Raw genomic sequence first — 17,027 nt, forward strand, 5'->3', positions numbered from 1 at the left:
AGTAGCTTTGTGCAAAATTTCCAAACAAACAAACAAAAAGTTAGAAATTAATTATATGTTTCCTTTTGTGTAATTTATAAATGTTTGAGTTATAAACTGTATATTAGGTAATATATTTATGTATGAGTTATAGACTGTACATTGCCTTTTATACCTATGGACACGATCAAACGAATACTTGTAGATGCAGTCTATACATACCAGTAGCACAGCGCTATGTCTGCAGGCTGATACTGCTTGGAACCGGGTTTTAAAACTATGGTGGGCAGAAAACGTATAGTGTTTTGTGTAGCTTTGTTCTTAATAGCAAATGAAATGCACTATATAACATCTGGCTTGTTTGTTTATTCTTAAGGACAAAACTGGGCTATATGTCCTGTACCCACCACGGATATCGAAATCCGAATTTTAGCGTTATATACCCAAACCCTTAATAGCAAACATAATGAAAACAATAAGAAATATATTTCTATAGATACGAATATACAACACCTCTATGTTTTGGAAATATATTAATCTAGCTTACAATGATCTTTCCATAATTGGAAGTACAAAATCTTGGAAAATAAATATACCAAATACGTATTTTTGTAATACGTTGACACAACTTACCATAACAATATAACAATTTATTAATTTTTATTAGTTCTTTTCGTTTATTTGGTAGCCTCCTTCAGTTTCATAATGATAATTTCACAAGTAAAGAAAAATATATTCATATTTAATGTATAATTTTATTAAATAAGCACAGTATCTTCATCACAAATAATATTCCTTCCAGTAGCACGAAACATGTTGTATTCCTTGCAAGCGTAATGCATTTAATATTCCCCTGTTTGTAGTGTTACACTTCATTGACCTAGATAGCAAGCTAAATAGTAAGTTTTGAACTGCCTTTAGAGTTAGTTAATTTTGGAATGTACACCAAGTAAAATTATAAACATCACACAACGTTCGAATAAATGTACAATTAAAAAGTTTTAATTCAAGCCAATAAGTTTTTTAACGTTAGTCCCTCTAGTGGGAAAGCGGTAAGTCTACAGACTTGCAACAATAAAATTCACGGTTTTATTTCCCGCGGTAGACACGGCAGTTAGTTCTATCGGCTTTTCCGAAGGTAGCAAGTCTAACAAACAATTCAAACGTTGTGTGTTATTTATTATTTTGAAGTTGAAAAGGCGAAACAAGTGAGTAAATGTTTTGGAGGTCACAGATTAGCTTGAATTAAAAATCATTTACGATGTGTCTCGATGTTATCATTATGGGCTATATTAACATTATACATAAGTGCTAATAAAACAATATTTACACACCAGCTCTAAGCCTAATAGAAGGAAAAGATAGGAAAACTGGCGGTTTTGAAACAGAAACACTACCTCTGACCGATCGTTTTTCCTTTTTTATAGGCCTAACAAACCATGCCAGGGAACGTGCAGAGGACGCTGTTTCCTTATTCTAATATCTTGAAGTTATATTTTATTTCAGTTATTGTAATTATTTGTCTTTGAAAATATCGTGCTTTTTAACTGTATCGTTAAATATTTTATTACCATGACAATAATATAAACAGTTAGCTGTTCAAAGTTCACGACACTTTTCTACATGTTGATGACCGGTTTAACTGGCAGAAGCAGTGGTAATTACTCGTGTGTTGTTTTTTTTTAGCTAGTTTCATGTACTTTAAAACGAGTAGGGTGTTACTGTATTAACACCTGTGTATACATTTCACTAATTATATATATATATATATTTAGTTTATAACTCTACTTTGTAACTTATAGGTACGTAGCTGAACAACTTAAGTCAGGAAACCATGTTCGGCCGGAAACGTTCGAGTGTGTTACGATATATTTCAGTGACATTGTTGGGTTTACTTCCTTGTCAGCTGAAAGCACGCCTATGGAGGTAAGAAACAATGATAGCTTTAGATATTTTACCTTCCATAATTTTATGTCTGGACTTTCAGGCCTAATTTGTAATTTAGCATTTATTTCAGATCATTTGGGCTATCTGTTGTGTATACCGCGAAGAATCGAACCCCGAACTTTAGCATTGTAATTCTATAAACTTACCGCTGCTCTACCAGACGACGCGGCTTGATATTTATTTCAATTAAATGATAGACGTTTCTTTGTCATCCCTTCCTTCCAGAGGGCACTTTGCTTGCATGTGAAATGTTGAACTGGTTTTTTTAGAGTCATAGATAATGTGTCGTTGGCCTATTGACATATCTACGTGGATGTATTTGACTTATTGACAAATCTACGTATGTATATTTTACTTACTTTTATATCTACTTAGGTGTATTTTATTTACAGGTATATCTACATAAGTGTATTTTACATAGGGATATAACTACGTATATGTATTTTACTTAGGGATATAACTACGTGTGTGTATTTTACTTAGGGATATAACTTCGTGTATGTATTTTACTTAGGGATATAACTACGTGTATGTATTTTACTTAGGGATATAACTACGTGTATGTATTTTACCTAGGGATATAACTACGTGTATGTATTTTACTTAGGGATATAATTTCGTGTATGTATTTTACTTAGGGATATAACTACGTGTATGTATTTTACTTAGGGATATAACTACGTGTATGTATTTTACTTAGGAATATAACTACGTGTATGTATTTTACTTAGGGATATAACTTCGTGTATGTATTTTACTTAGGGATATAACTACGTGTATGTATTTTACTTAGGGATATAACTACGTATATGTATTTTACTTAGGGATATAACTACGTGTATGTATTTTACTTAGGGATATAACTTCGTGTATGTATTTTACTTAGGGATATAACTACGTATATGTATTTTACTTAGGGATATAACTTCGTGTATGTATTTTACCTAGGGATATAATTTCATGTATGTATTTTACCTAGGGATATAACTACGTGTATGTATTTTACTTAGTGACATATCTATATATTCAAAGCTAAACCACCAAGTTCATGTTTAGTTTCTTGGTATGTGTAGATTTAGCTGTATTCTGGGTATGTATAGATTTAGCTGTATTCTGCATCTTGTAAAACTTTATTTTTTGCCAAACTACATAAATGCTTAGATCGTGACGTAACAGTGGTCCAAAAGAATAAAGTTAGTGAATGTGATAATATAGAAGCGAGTGGACTTTTTCAGAAATGACCACTAATCGTAACTAAAACATGTACATTACAAATATGTTTTATATATTAATTATATTAAAACAGTCGGTTTATACTTCGTTCTCTTTCCATAGGTCGTGAACTTTTTAAATGACTTGTACACGTGCTTTGATGCCATAATAGAGAACTATGACGTGTACAAGGTGAGGGACATTCACGTATAATATGAGAAAAATTGTTTTACATTTCCTTCTAAATGTTTATTATATATATATATATATAGAACTATGACGTGTACAAGGTGAGGGACATTCACGTATAATATGAGAAAAATTGTTTTACATTTCCTTCTAAATGTTTATTATATATATATATATATATATAGAACTATGACGTGTACAAGGTGAGGGACATTCACGTATAATATGAGAAAAATTGTTTTACATTTCCTTCTAAATGTTTATTATATATATATATATATAGAACTATGACGTGTACAAGGTGAGGGACATTCACGTATAATATGAGTAAAATTGTTTTACATTTCCTTCTAAATGTTTATTCTGTAATACTTTAAGACGTTACAAACTAATACAAACTGACTCTACCAACTTCATGGAAGCTACTTCTGGGATTTGTTACGTTTGTGTTTCTACTCCTAACATATAAACTTAATATTTTTTATGAATTACTCTCACATATTTTTGTTTCAAAATCACCATAGTAACCTAATGTTCTGTACTTTAAGTATTATATCGAGAAACATTCTTATGGTTACCAGTCGTGTGGTCAACAATGTTAATAATAATGTTTGTAGAACAGAACTGATAGCATAATGAGTTTGTCACCAACCGGCTGAAATTAAAAACAATTACAGCCAATAACTCGAGTTATCCATTGTCGAAAGGTGACACAAACGTTTTGTTATGTTTCTACAAGCATCAATGATTTAAGTATTAGCATTATTTGTCAAAACATTGAAGTGAAGAATTATATAGTTATTACTTGGATTTAAAATATATTAAACACATAGCGAAACTAGAAAAATTAGAAAGCTAGTTGAGGGTGCTTTGGTTTAAGTTTATGTATACGTATACATGACAAGTGTTGCATTTAAAACGCCTCGTCGAGGGGGGGAGTAGGAATTCTGTAAGTTGATATTTAAAAGAAAGATGTTTACAAATTTGAATTAAAATTAATAATATGCCGATTGGATTAATATTAATTTCCGATCAAATAAAGCAAAAACCAACTTGGTACGAGAATAGCTAAGTAAATATACTTTTCTTACGTTTTTACTTTAAAAAAATTAGAATACGTTTCGTCATTTCGATATCCTTGTCGTTATCGATATTTTCGGCCATAAACCCAATAGAATCCCACGAGGTTCTGCCATCCTAGGAGATTTTGGGTAGATCTCAGTATATTTATATTAAGCTAACGTTGCAAAGAATCTAAAGTTATGGTTAAAACAGTAGGCGATAATAATGAGCCTAGAATTTTGTTATATATATTATCAATAGTTCGACTTGTTTTAATGTGAAAGTAATTCAACCTAGATTTTACTGTAATTATTACTTTAACACTTGTAATGTATTTCATTACAATTGATTCGTTACTTACTGTCGCAAACTGACCTACTAGAAACTACTTTTTGGACGGATAATAATAAAACAATCAAATATCTGAATACTTCAAATTAAAATACATTTAGACGTAATATTCCGTTCTTCATCAGGTGGAAACTATTGGTGACGCCTATATGGTGGTGTCTGGACTACCAATCAGAAACGGCAACGAACACGTGAATGAGATCGCGCGCATGTCTTTGTCGCTGTTACATGCTATTGACAGATTCGAAATCCGTCATCGGCCATACAAGAAGGTTCAGCTGAGAATTGGAATCCATTCTGGTGAGTGTCGAAAACAGAAATATGAGAACTAGAACTGGGCTACACTTTATCAAAAAATATGTGATTGATCAGACAGAGTAACCTACAGATGACATCCGTGTATGATAACGCACTTTCTCTCTCTATTTATTTTTTCTTCATAAACAAATCAAAATCTATCACAGCCATAGTTGTCACACACGAACTAGAAGATTTACGGTCCTACAAATAATTCATTTTTATAATTACAAATATTAATAGTTATCTATTGGATACTTTCCGATAAATTACAAAATGAATGATGTGTAAGTACACTGATTAATGTGTGTTCATGTGTTTTTTAGGGCCATGTGCTGCAGGGGTTGTGGGGCTAAAGATGCCGAGATACTGCCTGTTTGGAGACACTGTTAACACAGCCTCCAGAATGGAAAGCAACGGAGCGGGTGAGAGCTTCCAGAAATGATGAGTGAATAACCTTATTATAAATGTTCATAAAACTGTAAAATTTCCTGTTTCTTTTCAACCTAACGGCTGTTTTTAGCGTTGGAGTAACCACCAACTGTACCAATACAACGGCTATTTTTAGCGTTGGAAGGACCACCAACTGTACAAATACAACGACTATTTTTAGCGTTGGAAGGACCACCAACTGTACAAATACAACGACTATTTTTAACGTTGGAAGGACCACCAACTGTACCAATACAACGGCTGTTTTTAACGTTGGAAGGACCACCAACTGTACCAATACAACGGCTGTTTTTACCATTGGAGTAACCACCAACTGTACCAATACAACGGCTGTTTTTACCTTTGGAGTAACCACCAACTGTACCAATACAACGGCTATTTTTAGCGTTGGAAGGACCACCAACTGTACCAGTACAACGGCTGTTTTCAGTGTTAGAGTAACCATCAACTGTACCAATACAACGGCTGTTTTTACCGTTGGAGTAACCACCAACTGTACCAATACAACGGCTGTTTTTACCGTTGTAGGAACCACCAACTGTACCAATACAACGGCTGTTTTTACCGTTGGAGGAACCACCAACTGTACCAATACAACGGCTGTTTTTACCGTTAGAGTAACCATCAACTATACCAATACAACAGCTGTTTTTACCGTTGGAAGGACCACCAACTGTACCAATACAACGGCTGTTTTTACCGTTGGAGGAACCATCAACTGTACCAATACAACGGCTGTTTTTACCGTTGGAGGAACCACCAACTGTACCAATACAACGGCTGTTTTCAGCGTTAGAGTAACCATTAACTGTACCAATACAACGGCTGTTTTTACCGTTGGAGGAACCACCAACTGTACCAATACAACGGCTGTTTTTACCGTTAGAGTAACCATCAACTATACCAATACAACAGCTGTTTTTACCGTTGGAAGGACCACCAACTGTGCCAATACAACGGCTGTTTTTACCGTTGGAGGAACCACCAACTGTACCAATACAACGGCTGTTTTTACCGTTGGAGGAACCACCAACTGTACCAATACAACGGCTGTTTTTACCGTTAGAGTAACCATCAACTATACCAATACAACAGCTGTTTTTACCGTTGGAAGGACCACCAACTGTACCAATACAACGGCTGTTTTTACCGTTGGAGGAACCACCAACTGTACCAATACAACGGCTGTTTTTACCGTTGGAGGAACCACCAACTGTACCAATACAACGGCTGTTTTCAGCGTTAGAGTAACTATTAACTGTACCAATACAACGGCTGTTTTTACCGTTGGAGGAACCACCAACTGTACCAATACAACGGCTGTTTTTACCGTTAGAGTAACCATCAACTATACCAATACAACAGCTGTTTTTACCGTTGGAAGGACCACCAACTGTACCAATACAACGGCTGTTTTTACCGTTGGAGGAACCACCAACTGTGCCAATACAACGGCTATTTTTACCGTTGGAGTAACCACCAACTGTACCAATACAACAGTTGTTTTTACCGTTGGAAGGACCACCAACTGTACCAATACAACGGCTGTTTTTAGCGTTGGAAGGACCACCAACTGTACCAGTACAACGGCTGTTTTTACCGTTGGAGGAACCACCAACTGTACCAATACAACGGCTGTTTTTACCGTTGGAGGAACCACCAACTGTACCAATACAACGGCTGTTTTTACCGTTAGAGTAACCATCAACTATACCAATACAACAGCTGTTTTTACCGTTGGAAGGACCACCAACTGTACCAATACAACGGCTGTTTTTACCGTTGTGTAACCACCAACTGTACCAATACAACAGCTGTTTTTACCGTTGGAGGAACCACCAACCTCTACCAATACAACGGCTGTTTTTACCGTTAGAGTAACCATCAACTATACCAATACAACAGCTGTTTTTACCGTTGGAAGGACCACCAACTGTACCAATACAACGGCTATTTTTACCGTTGGAGGAACCACCAACTGTACCAATACAACGGCTGTTTTTACCGTTGGAAAGACCACCAACTGTACCAATACAACGGCTGTTTTTACCGTTGGAGGAACCACCAACTGTACCAATACAACGGCTGTTTTTACCGTTAGAGTAACCATCAACTATACCAATACAACAGCTGTTTTTACCGTTGGAAGGACCACCAACTGTACCAATACAACGGCTGTTTTTACCGTTGGAGGAACCACCAACTGTGCCAATACAACGGCTGTTTTTACCGTTGGAGGAACCACCAACTGTACCAATACAACGGCTGTTTTTACCGTTGGAGGAACCTCCAACTGTACCAATACAACGGCTGTTTTCAGCGTTAGAGTAACCATCAACTGTACCAATACAACGGCTGTTTTTAGCGTTGGAGTAACCACCAACTGTACCAATACAACGGCTGTTTTCAGCGTTAGAGTAACCATCAACTGTACCAATACAACGGCTATTTTTAGCGTTGAAAGGACCACCAATTGTCCCAATACAACGGCAACGGCTGTTTTTACCGTTAGAGTAACCATCAACTATACCAATACAACAGCTGTTTTTACCGTTGGAAGGACCACCAACTGTACCAATACAACGGCTATTTTTAGCGTTGGAGTAACCATCAACTGTACCAATACAACGGCTGTTTTTACCGTTGGAGTAACCACCAACTGTACCAATACAACGGCTGTTTTTACCTTTGGAGTAACCACCAACTGTACCAATACTTCGGCTATTTTTAGCGTTTGAGTATCCATCAACTGTACCAATACAACGGTTACATTTAACTGTTAGAGGAACCGAAATAATCTGAACTACTGTTTGCTGTCTGTCAAGTTCAAATAACATATATATATATATTTAACAAAGCTACAAAATAAGCTATCTGTCTTTTGCCCACGACGGGTATCGAGACCCAATTTCTAACATTGTAAGTCTGCAGACATACCATTGAAACACTGGGTAACAAATGTATTTAACATTTACAAATTAATTTCATATTAAGAGTTGACCAGTATGATCAAGTTTCTAACACATATTAAAAATATTAGTGAAAAAAATTATAAAACTACCATGTTGTTTGTAAGCCTAAAATTCATGTTTTGACAGACGCAATGTGCGGATCACAGATATCTTATTGTGTTTAATAATAGCAGTGAATGCGTATTGATTTTTTTTTAATTTATGTTTTCTCCGATTTAGCGAAATTATTCATCGCTTATAAGGCAAAAATATTGTGATTCGATCCTTGCAGTAAGCATGGTACTGTTTGGTTAAGAAATAAACACAACGAGGAGCCGTGAGATTAAAAATAACTTTATTGGGATCGTTGTAATTATGAAAATAATTCCACTTTAAAACAAATGTTTACATATTTTAAGATACTTATTTTGTAGTATATGATGCTACTTTGAAACTTTTGCCCGAATACGTTAAACCTTCATTTTCTAAACAGCCATGAAAGTACACGTTAGTCATCATACTAAGACTATGTTGGACGAATTCGGGACCTTTATACTGAGTCTGCGTGGAGACACAGAGATTAAGGTAAGTAGTCTGTGTTGTATTTCACTCATTGGAATTAACTGTCCATAATTTTGATAGACCAGAGGGAAGGCAAATAGATAATCAATACCATCCACTGTCAACACTTGGCCAACGAATATTAGAATTGACCATTTCATTATAACGCCCCCCTACGGATTAAGGGGTGAACATGTTAAACGGTGGGTTTCATTCCCGCGATTCACAGCTCTTTAACCACCTGGCCATTCCTGCCTCCGATAGCACACACCGCCAACATTTAGATTACGTCTGTCAGACCAAATAGTGTTGAATTGACTGTCACTCTTATAATGAACCAACTACCTCAGAGTACGGATTGCGATTTATTTATTTTTAGAGTAAAGAGTTGCGAGTCACCGGATCTCAGCTTCCAAGTCTGAAATGGTCACCACTGCCCGGTTACACATGTTACATATTTACATCATTACTCAAGGCTTAAATATACTCATTAATAATTACTATATATTGCGGATATAAATAAAAGCTGATATGTTAATTAAATTATTTTTTCTTGACATGTCCCAGACAATCAAAATTTACTACTGTCACAGTAACATGTCGTCCGAGTATTGTTTACTACTGTCACAGTAACATGTCGTCCGAGTATTGAGATGTCGAAGAAATAAATTTCCCAGAAGGACGTCTGGAGGAGTCGTCAGTTCTAACCATTCGCAGCAGTGCGTTGTCTCTCAGTCAAGTAAGAACTGTTCGAAAATGCACGATGTCAAAATAACATTGTGTGCGCTCACTAGATGGCAAAACGGTGCCAGCCCACCCATAGATTTTCTATTAGACTATCGCGCGCTTTTCAACTTCACCATTTCGATATAGTCAACTCACATTATCATTAGTTAGTCATGGTATACAACTCTTGATATGTTATCGGATTTAACACCTCAACCGCCGTCTCAAACCAACTGACAAGCTGGATGTGTCCTAACGCTGGGTCTGATTACTTGTTATGGAGTTCTTCTATTCACGTTGTATGTAATACAAAGTTATTAAAATATACCGTTTTACTATGGTTGTCCTCTGAAAAAACATTAAAATATACCAACCGTTTTACTATGGCTGTTCTCTGAAAAAACATTAAAATATACCGTTTTACTATAGCTTTCCTCTGAAAAAACATTAAAATATACCGTTTTACTATAGCTGTTCTCTGAAAAAACATTAAAATATACCGTTTTACTATAGCTGTTCTCTGAAAAAACATTAAAATATACCGTTTTACTATAGCTGTTCTCTGAAAAAACATTAAAATATACCGTTTTACTATAGCTGTTCTCTGAAAAAACATTAAAATATACCGTTTTACTATAGCTGTTCTCTGAAAAAACATTAAAATATACCGTTTTACTATAGTTGTCCTGTAAAAAAATTAACATACATCGTTTTACTATAGTTGCCTGCAAAAAATATTTAAGTATACAATTTGACTATAGCTGTCCCATAAGAAACATTTAAGTATGTTGTTTTCCTACAACATGCTGTCCTGTAAAAATATTAAAATATACTGTTTTACACTATCTAAAATAATCGTTTCTCTATAATGTTCTGAAAAAAACATTAATGTATGTCATTTTACTATAGTTGTCCTGTTAAAAAACATTAAAGTATACCCATTTCTTTTAGCTGTCCTGTAAAAAACATTAAAGTATACCCATTTCTTTTAGCTGTCCTGTAAAAAACATTAAAGTATATCGTTTTACCATGGCTGTCCTGGAAAAAATTAAAATATGCCGTTTTACTATAGTTGACCTGTAAAAAACATTAAAGTATACCAATTTCTTTTAGCTGTCCTGTAAAAACACATTAAAGTATATCGTTTTACCATGGCTGTCCTGGAAAAAATTAAAATATGCCGTTTTACTATAGTTGACTTGTAAAAAACATTAAAGTATACCAATTTCTTTTAGTTGTCCTGTAAAAAAAACTAAAGTATACCGTTTTACTGTAGCTGTCTTGTGAACAAATTACAATATACTGTTTTATTATAGCTGTCCTGTAAACATATTAAAATATTCCGTTTCACTATAGTTGTTCTGAAAAACATGACGTATCAGAAACTGGTAAATAGGAGCATCTTTATATGTTTAAAAGTAATTGTATTTGAAACATAAAGGTGTTCAAGAGATAAAAACCTGTAATGTTACCTCTTTCCTTAATTGCATTTGTTTTGTGTAGGGAAAAGGAATCATTCGAACATACTGGCTGGAAGGCGAAAGAGACATGCCTAACTACCAGATCCTGTCGTAACTGGATTAATATGGAATCTTCTTTAAATCGTGTTACTAAAGGACTTTTCACATTTCTGTTTTCAAAATAAAAAACGTAAAACCTGCTTTTATCATTCATGTACTTATCAAGCCTTTCTTACACTCATTTAAATTTTCTGTCTGTAATATCTAAAGGTAACCCATTTAAAGGCTAGCCATCCTCTTATAAAAATAAAACTTGAAAATAACTTCTGACCTGCCAAACTTTATACTTGTGTCCCCTAGCTCTTCTGTTCTCGTTGATAAATATGACAAAAGATGGTTCATTATCATTATCAATTCCTTTTACAATATTAAACATTTCAATCAGATCCTCCAAAAATTATCTTTTACCAAGAGAAAACAATGTTAGATATTTCAGACTTTCTTCATATGACGAACTCTTCATCTCAGGGATCATTCTAGTATCCCTTTTCTGAACCCATTCCAACAGTTCAATGTCCTTCTTTTTAAAGGTACGTAGCCCAAAACTGAACACGATATTCTAAATATGGCCTAACCAGTGTATCATCTGTACAATGAAATTATAACATCAGTAGACTTGTATTCAATATTTCTGTATAAAATCCTATTTGTCCTACCACTAGCAACAGTATGTTGCTTGGAGGGTTCTAGAAGACATCAAGATCTCTCTTTATTTCGTTACACAGTTAAGTTTTTTCTCATGTAAATTATGCTTATTTTATGATAACCCAGATCCATTATCTTGCATTTATTATAATTAAAACCCATCTACCATTTATTCTCCCAACTTACTAAATGATCTAAATCATTTTGTAAATCAGCAGCATCCTCTTCACAGCCACCAACACCCAAGACCTTAATATCATCTGTAATATTAAGTAATTTATTGACCACTTTTTCATGTGTTATCGATGTAAATCAAAAAGAGCAAAGATCCTAAGAATCATGATGTACTTTATTTGCAACATTAATCCGCTTTAATTGAACTCCATCTGTAAACATCCTCTGGTTTCTTTCATCCAGCTACTCGTCTATCCAATTTTCTAACTTATTCTCCAAACCTATATAAATATTTTCATAATCCTTTTTATGTGGCATCTTGTTAAATACTTTCTGATAATCCATATAACCAAATCTACATCATAATCCTTATATACATAAGTAGTAACCGTTTCAAAGTTTGTCAAAAGATTTATAAGGCAAGAATTCCCTTCAGTGAACCAATGTGGACTATCCAATAAAATTACAAACTTTGTTAAATAACTTTACGACAAAGCATCTTTTAATAGGCTTTCCAAAACTTTTTCCACAACTATTATAAGACTCGTATAATAGGCCTATAATTACTGGAACAATTTTTATTTTCTCCCTTGAAAAGAGGAGTTACATTAACTTACTTTCACTCTTCTTGTACGTGCCCACCATTCAAGGACTGACAAAAAATAGTAACAAGTGGCTCACATATCCCATTTTTAACTTCTTTCAAAACCCTTGGGTAAATATTATCTGATCCAGGAACTTTATTGTTTATTTTTAAACTTACCAAGGTATTATTAACCAGCTCAGAATTTATGCATACATCTTTCCATCTGTCAACTATTCAAGATCTATGATCATCCAAACATTTTGTTTGTCCTTAATGTATTTAAATGTCCTAACTCCATCCTAACATTTTGTTTTTCCTTAATGTATTTAAATGTCGTAATTCCATCCTAAAATTTTGTTTATCCTTAATGTATTTAAATGTCCTAACTTCATCTTAACATTGTGTTTATCCTTAATGTATTTAAATGTCCTAACTTCATCTTAACATCGTGTTTATCCTTAATGTATTTAAATGACCTAACTCCATCGTAACATTGTGTTTATCCTTAATGTATTTAAATGTCCTAACTCCATCTTAACATTGTGTTTAACCTTAATGTATTTAAATGTCCTAACTTCATCTTAACATTGTGTTTATCCTTAATGTATTTAAATGTCCTAACTTCATCTTAACATTTTGTTTATCCTTGATGTATTTAAATGTCCTAACTCCATTTTAACATTGTGTTTATCCTTAATGTATTTAAATGTCCTAACTCCATCTTAACATTGTGTTTGTCCTTAATGTATTTAAATCTCCTAACTCCATCTTAACATTTTGTTTATCCTTAATGTATTTAAATGTCCTAACTTCATCTTAACATTGTGTTTATCCTTAATGTATTTAAATGTCTTAACTCCATCCTAACATTTTGTTTATCCTTAATGTATTTAAATGTCCTAACTCCATCCTAACATTTTGTTCATTCTTAATGTATTTAAATGTCCTAACTCCATCCTAACATTTTGTTCATCCTTAATGTATTTAAATATCCTAACTCCATCCTAACATTGTGTTTATCCTTAATGTATTTAAAGAAATTCTCACTGTTAATTTCCACATTGTCAGGTAACTTTTTCCGTACATCCTTTGTTGTGTTTGAACTTCCTGTTTCAACTGTTTTGACCTTTCATAATCCTCTAAATCTTCTGTTATACCAGTCAGTTTAAATTTATTAAATCTGTGATGCTTTTATTTAATCTCATCTCTTATACTCTTCATGAGACAACTTGATTACTTACCCTTTTCTATCTGTAAGGTTTATTTTGAATATAAAATATTAAAGTCGCTTAGTGTTTCCAAGTAACTCTTCTGACCAATTCACAACAAACATTTTTTATCGTATTCTTTAAAATATAGTTTTTGAAATTTGTAACTAAATATCACTATTTCTTGTACTCAGATGTTTTCCAATTTCCACTCCTCAATCATTTCTATAATTGAAGTTAACAATAAATGAATCTACAATAGCATTGCTTATAGTAGGTTCCTTGACTAATTGGTGAAGAAAGCAATCCTGAACAGTTTCCTAAACCTTTCTTCCTCACTGTTTGAGTTTAGCATTTCCCAGTCAGACATTAACATCTGAAGTATTTATCTCATTGTACAATTTCTCACTGATTTCGTCAGTATCAGCCAGCCTCAACTTATTTAAATACAAAACATCCATTCCAAAAAACTATCTTCTTGTACTTTATTATTATCTTTAAGAACTAGCTCTTATAACGGATTTCAATTATAAGAAAAAATATTAATTGTGACAGTAAAATCCAGTTGTTATAGGGTCACTTATTTCAGTCAAACTGAAATCGGTGATTTCATGAATGTAAATCAAGTACATGTCTACTTTAAATCGATACCTGTTTTTGTTTTTTCGAATTTTATGTTATTTTCTCTATTTCTCTCATTCATAACATATCAACTTTATGTGTAAACTTTAGGTTTTTAATTTGTTTGTTTATTTTAGAGCAAAGCCATTTTTAGCTACTTGTTGTGGCCATCTCAGGAAGTCGACCCCGAATTTTAGAGTTTTGAAGTCGTAAACTTCCCTCTAAGTCCCCGAGAGCCTATATTTTAGAAACTATTTTGAAAATCTCAGGTCATTATTGTGTTGGCCCCGTCTACTCTGAAGGCTTATAACGCGAACAAAGGGGATTCGATACCTGTGGTGGTCCAATCATATACATTTGTGCACGTTAGGACAAAGCACCATTGACCAGTTCGGCCTTTCATTGCCCGAATGTTCATTCCAAGATCTGGTATTTGTTGTTTTTCATCAGGACACTTTGACATAAGTTTCCACATTTATTTTTATATTATTATGTTGTTAAGTATTTTTTCGTGCCTACATACAAATATCTGTTCTTCCTGTGCGTAATTATTGATGAAACTACAATTACTATATATAAAAAATAACTATTAATGTTATTATTTCATGTGTTAGTCTGTTTATAACATTTTTACACACTACTGGAACTTTTTAGTTCATGGATGCTCATAAATTAAAACTCATGTTTGTATCTGTTTCTTCCTTTGTCTGATTAATAAAAACAAAGTTTAAATACACATAATAATTACCAACTCTTGCTTAATGTCTACGCCATACTTGAATTAAAACTAGAGAGATAAAGTACAGTTGTTTATCAGCGCTGTCTCGTTGACCTGTCTTGATAAAATAAAAATATACTAGTGTAATAACTCACCATTGTTGTTCTTCGTGTATACATGTGTGTGTTTGTTGATAAAACGTACACGATCATCGGTCGTTAATAACTGTATCAGTGTTTGACTGTATCAACAAAAATTTGGTGTTATAAGGTCGTTTATTTCTAGTGATAATCACTCATTATTTTATGTCGTGTTATGCATGTTGTAATTAGTAGACTTCAACACAGAATGACTCGTTCTTTTTGAAGGTTTACTGTCTAAAATTTAAATGCATATAGTAATTGTTTAACCATTGTTGCTTATGAATGTTAAAACTGTCAGGTTTCAGTACAGAGTAAATTCATGTTTTTCTGAATGTTTGTTGTGAAGGTAACATTTAAATAAATGTATAATTTTAAAATTGTGTTCAAACAAAGTAGAAAAATTTAAGTTGATAAAAAATCGCCAAAGGTATTTAAAAGAATGGAATTGAATAGATGACCCAAATGATGGTGATATAGTTGAAGTTTTAGGCCTAAACCGTTCCTCAAATGCTTTATCCTTAAAGTCTCTAAAAATATCATTGAAAACAACAATAATAAGAAAAGGCTTTTTTTTTTTTCTTAATGAAACAAAAATACTGAATCAGGCCACCAGGGGATAAAGTGTCGAAAACAATACATTGTTCTGTCCTTTGCAGGAAAGTTCTGTTTCACAACTGAAAAATGTGAAACGCAGAGCATTTTGAAATGAATTTTTATTGGTGGGACAAGTTTCCAAAAAAAACGTCCATATATTTTTCCGAAATTCAATAAATATCATTCGAAAGCAAAATATTAATATATGAAGGCATTCTATTTATAACAATGAATATCTTACGGGCTGTAACGGAATTAAGAGTTTAATGCTCATTAAAAGTTTGACAAGTTTACTAATGTATACTAGACAGAACTAGTTTGTACTGGCAAGGTGCGTTATTGATATCTTATATCAGTCCAATCTTTAAATCGGTCGAATTAACCACCCTCGTAACAAGAGAGTTAATAAAAGGTTTCCATGGAGTAAATTATTAAGGCGACGAATAACAAACAGGATATGGTTTTTAAATGTTTGTTTTTAATTTAGGACTAAAAGCGTAAGCTACTTGTACAAAAAAGTAAATTTTTCCTTCCTGGTGAAGTAGGAAAGAAGACCCGCTCGGGAGAAATGCCCCATCACTTAGTATGTTAAACAATGCAATAATAAAAGGTAATAGTTTTTGTTATTAAAGTGTCGGGAAACTGGTTCATTTGGTTTAGTAGTAATCATATAACGACGATGTTCCTAAATCGTTCACTGACCATACGTTCAGTCCTACTCTTGTGTAGATTTTGACACAAGTCACAGCTCATGCAGTATATAACCAAGTCCTATACACAAGTGAAAGGTCGACTAATATAATGTTGACCCTTAGGTTTAACGACAATAGCAAGGTTATCGATGCGAGTACAAATTGCACAATAACGACCGCATAGGAAACATTCAGAATTAGTTTTCATCAAGTTGTAACGTGTATGGATACCACGTGATTATTAATGCAGAAAACATCAGGTTAGTTGGAATCTTGTAGGTGTGATCAATGTATAGCTGTATCTATATTGTTCCTATTCTTCAATGCACTGCCATCTCTACATCATTTTATTTTTACAAAGTCTTTCACCTGATTAAAGTTAGTGTATTCTAGTGATG

General features: G+C 33.5%; 1 protein-coding gene across 1 annotated transcript in view; it reads left to right on the plus strand.

Moving 5' to 3' along the window:
• The window catches only part of LOC143224052 (atrial natriuretic peptide receptor 1-like), a 41,496-nt gene extending 29,978 nt beyond the window's left edge, over positions 1-11,518 (plus strand). Inside the window, exons 10-16 of the mRNA XM_076452514.1 lie at positions 1,044-1,187; positions 1,782-1,905; positions 3,262-3,330; positions 4,866-5,040; positions 5,364-5,462; positions 8,935-9,026; positions 11,232-11,518. Coding sequence (XP_076308629.1) covers positions 1,044-1,187; positions 1,782-1,905; positions 3,262-3,330; positions 4,866-5,040; positions 5,364-5,462; positions 8,935-9,026; positions 11,232-11,303 — 775 coding nt within the window. The 3' untranslated portion in view covers positions 11,304-11,518. The remainder of the gene's footprint in view (positions 1-1,043; positions 1,188-1,781; positions 1,906-3,261; positions 3,331-4,865; positions 5,041-5,363; positions 5,463-8,934; positions 9,027-11,231) is intronic.
• The last annotated feature ends 5,509 nt before the right edge of the window (positions 11,519-17,027 follow it).

This window comes from Tachypleus tridentatus, chromosome 8 (genome assembly GCF_004210375.1).
Source record: "Tachypleus tridentatus isolate NWPU-2018 chromosome 8, ASM421037v1, whole genome shotgun sequence".
NCBI classification, from domain to species: domain Eukaryota; kingdom Metazoa; phylum Arthropoda; class Merostomata; order Xiphosura; family Limulidae; genus Tachypleus; species Tachypleus tridentatus.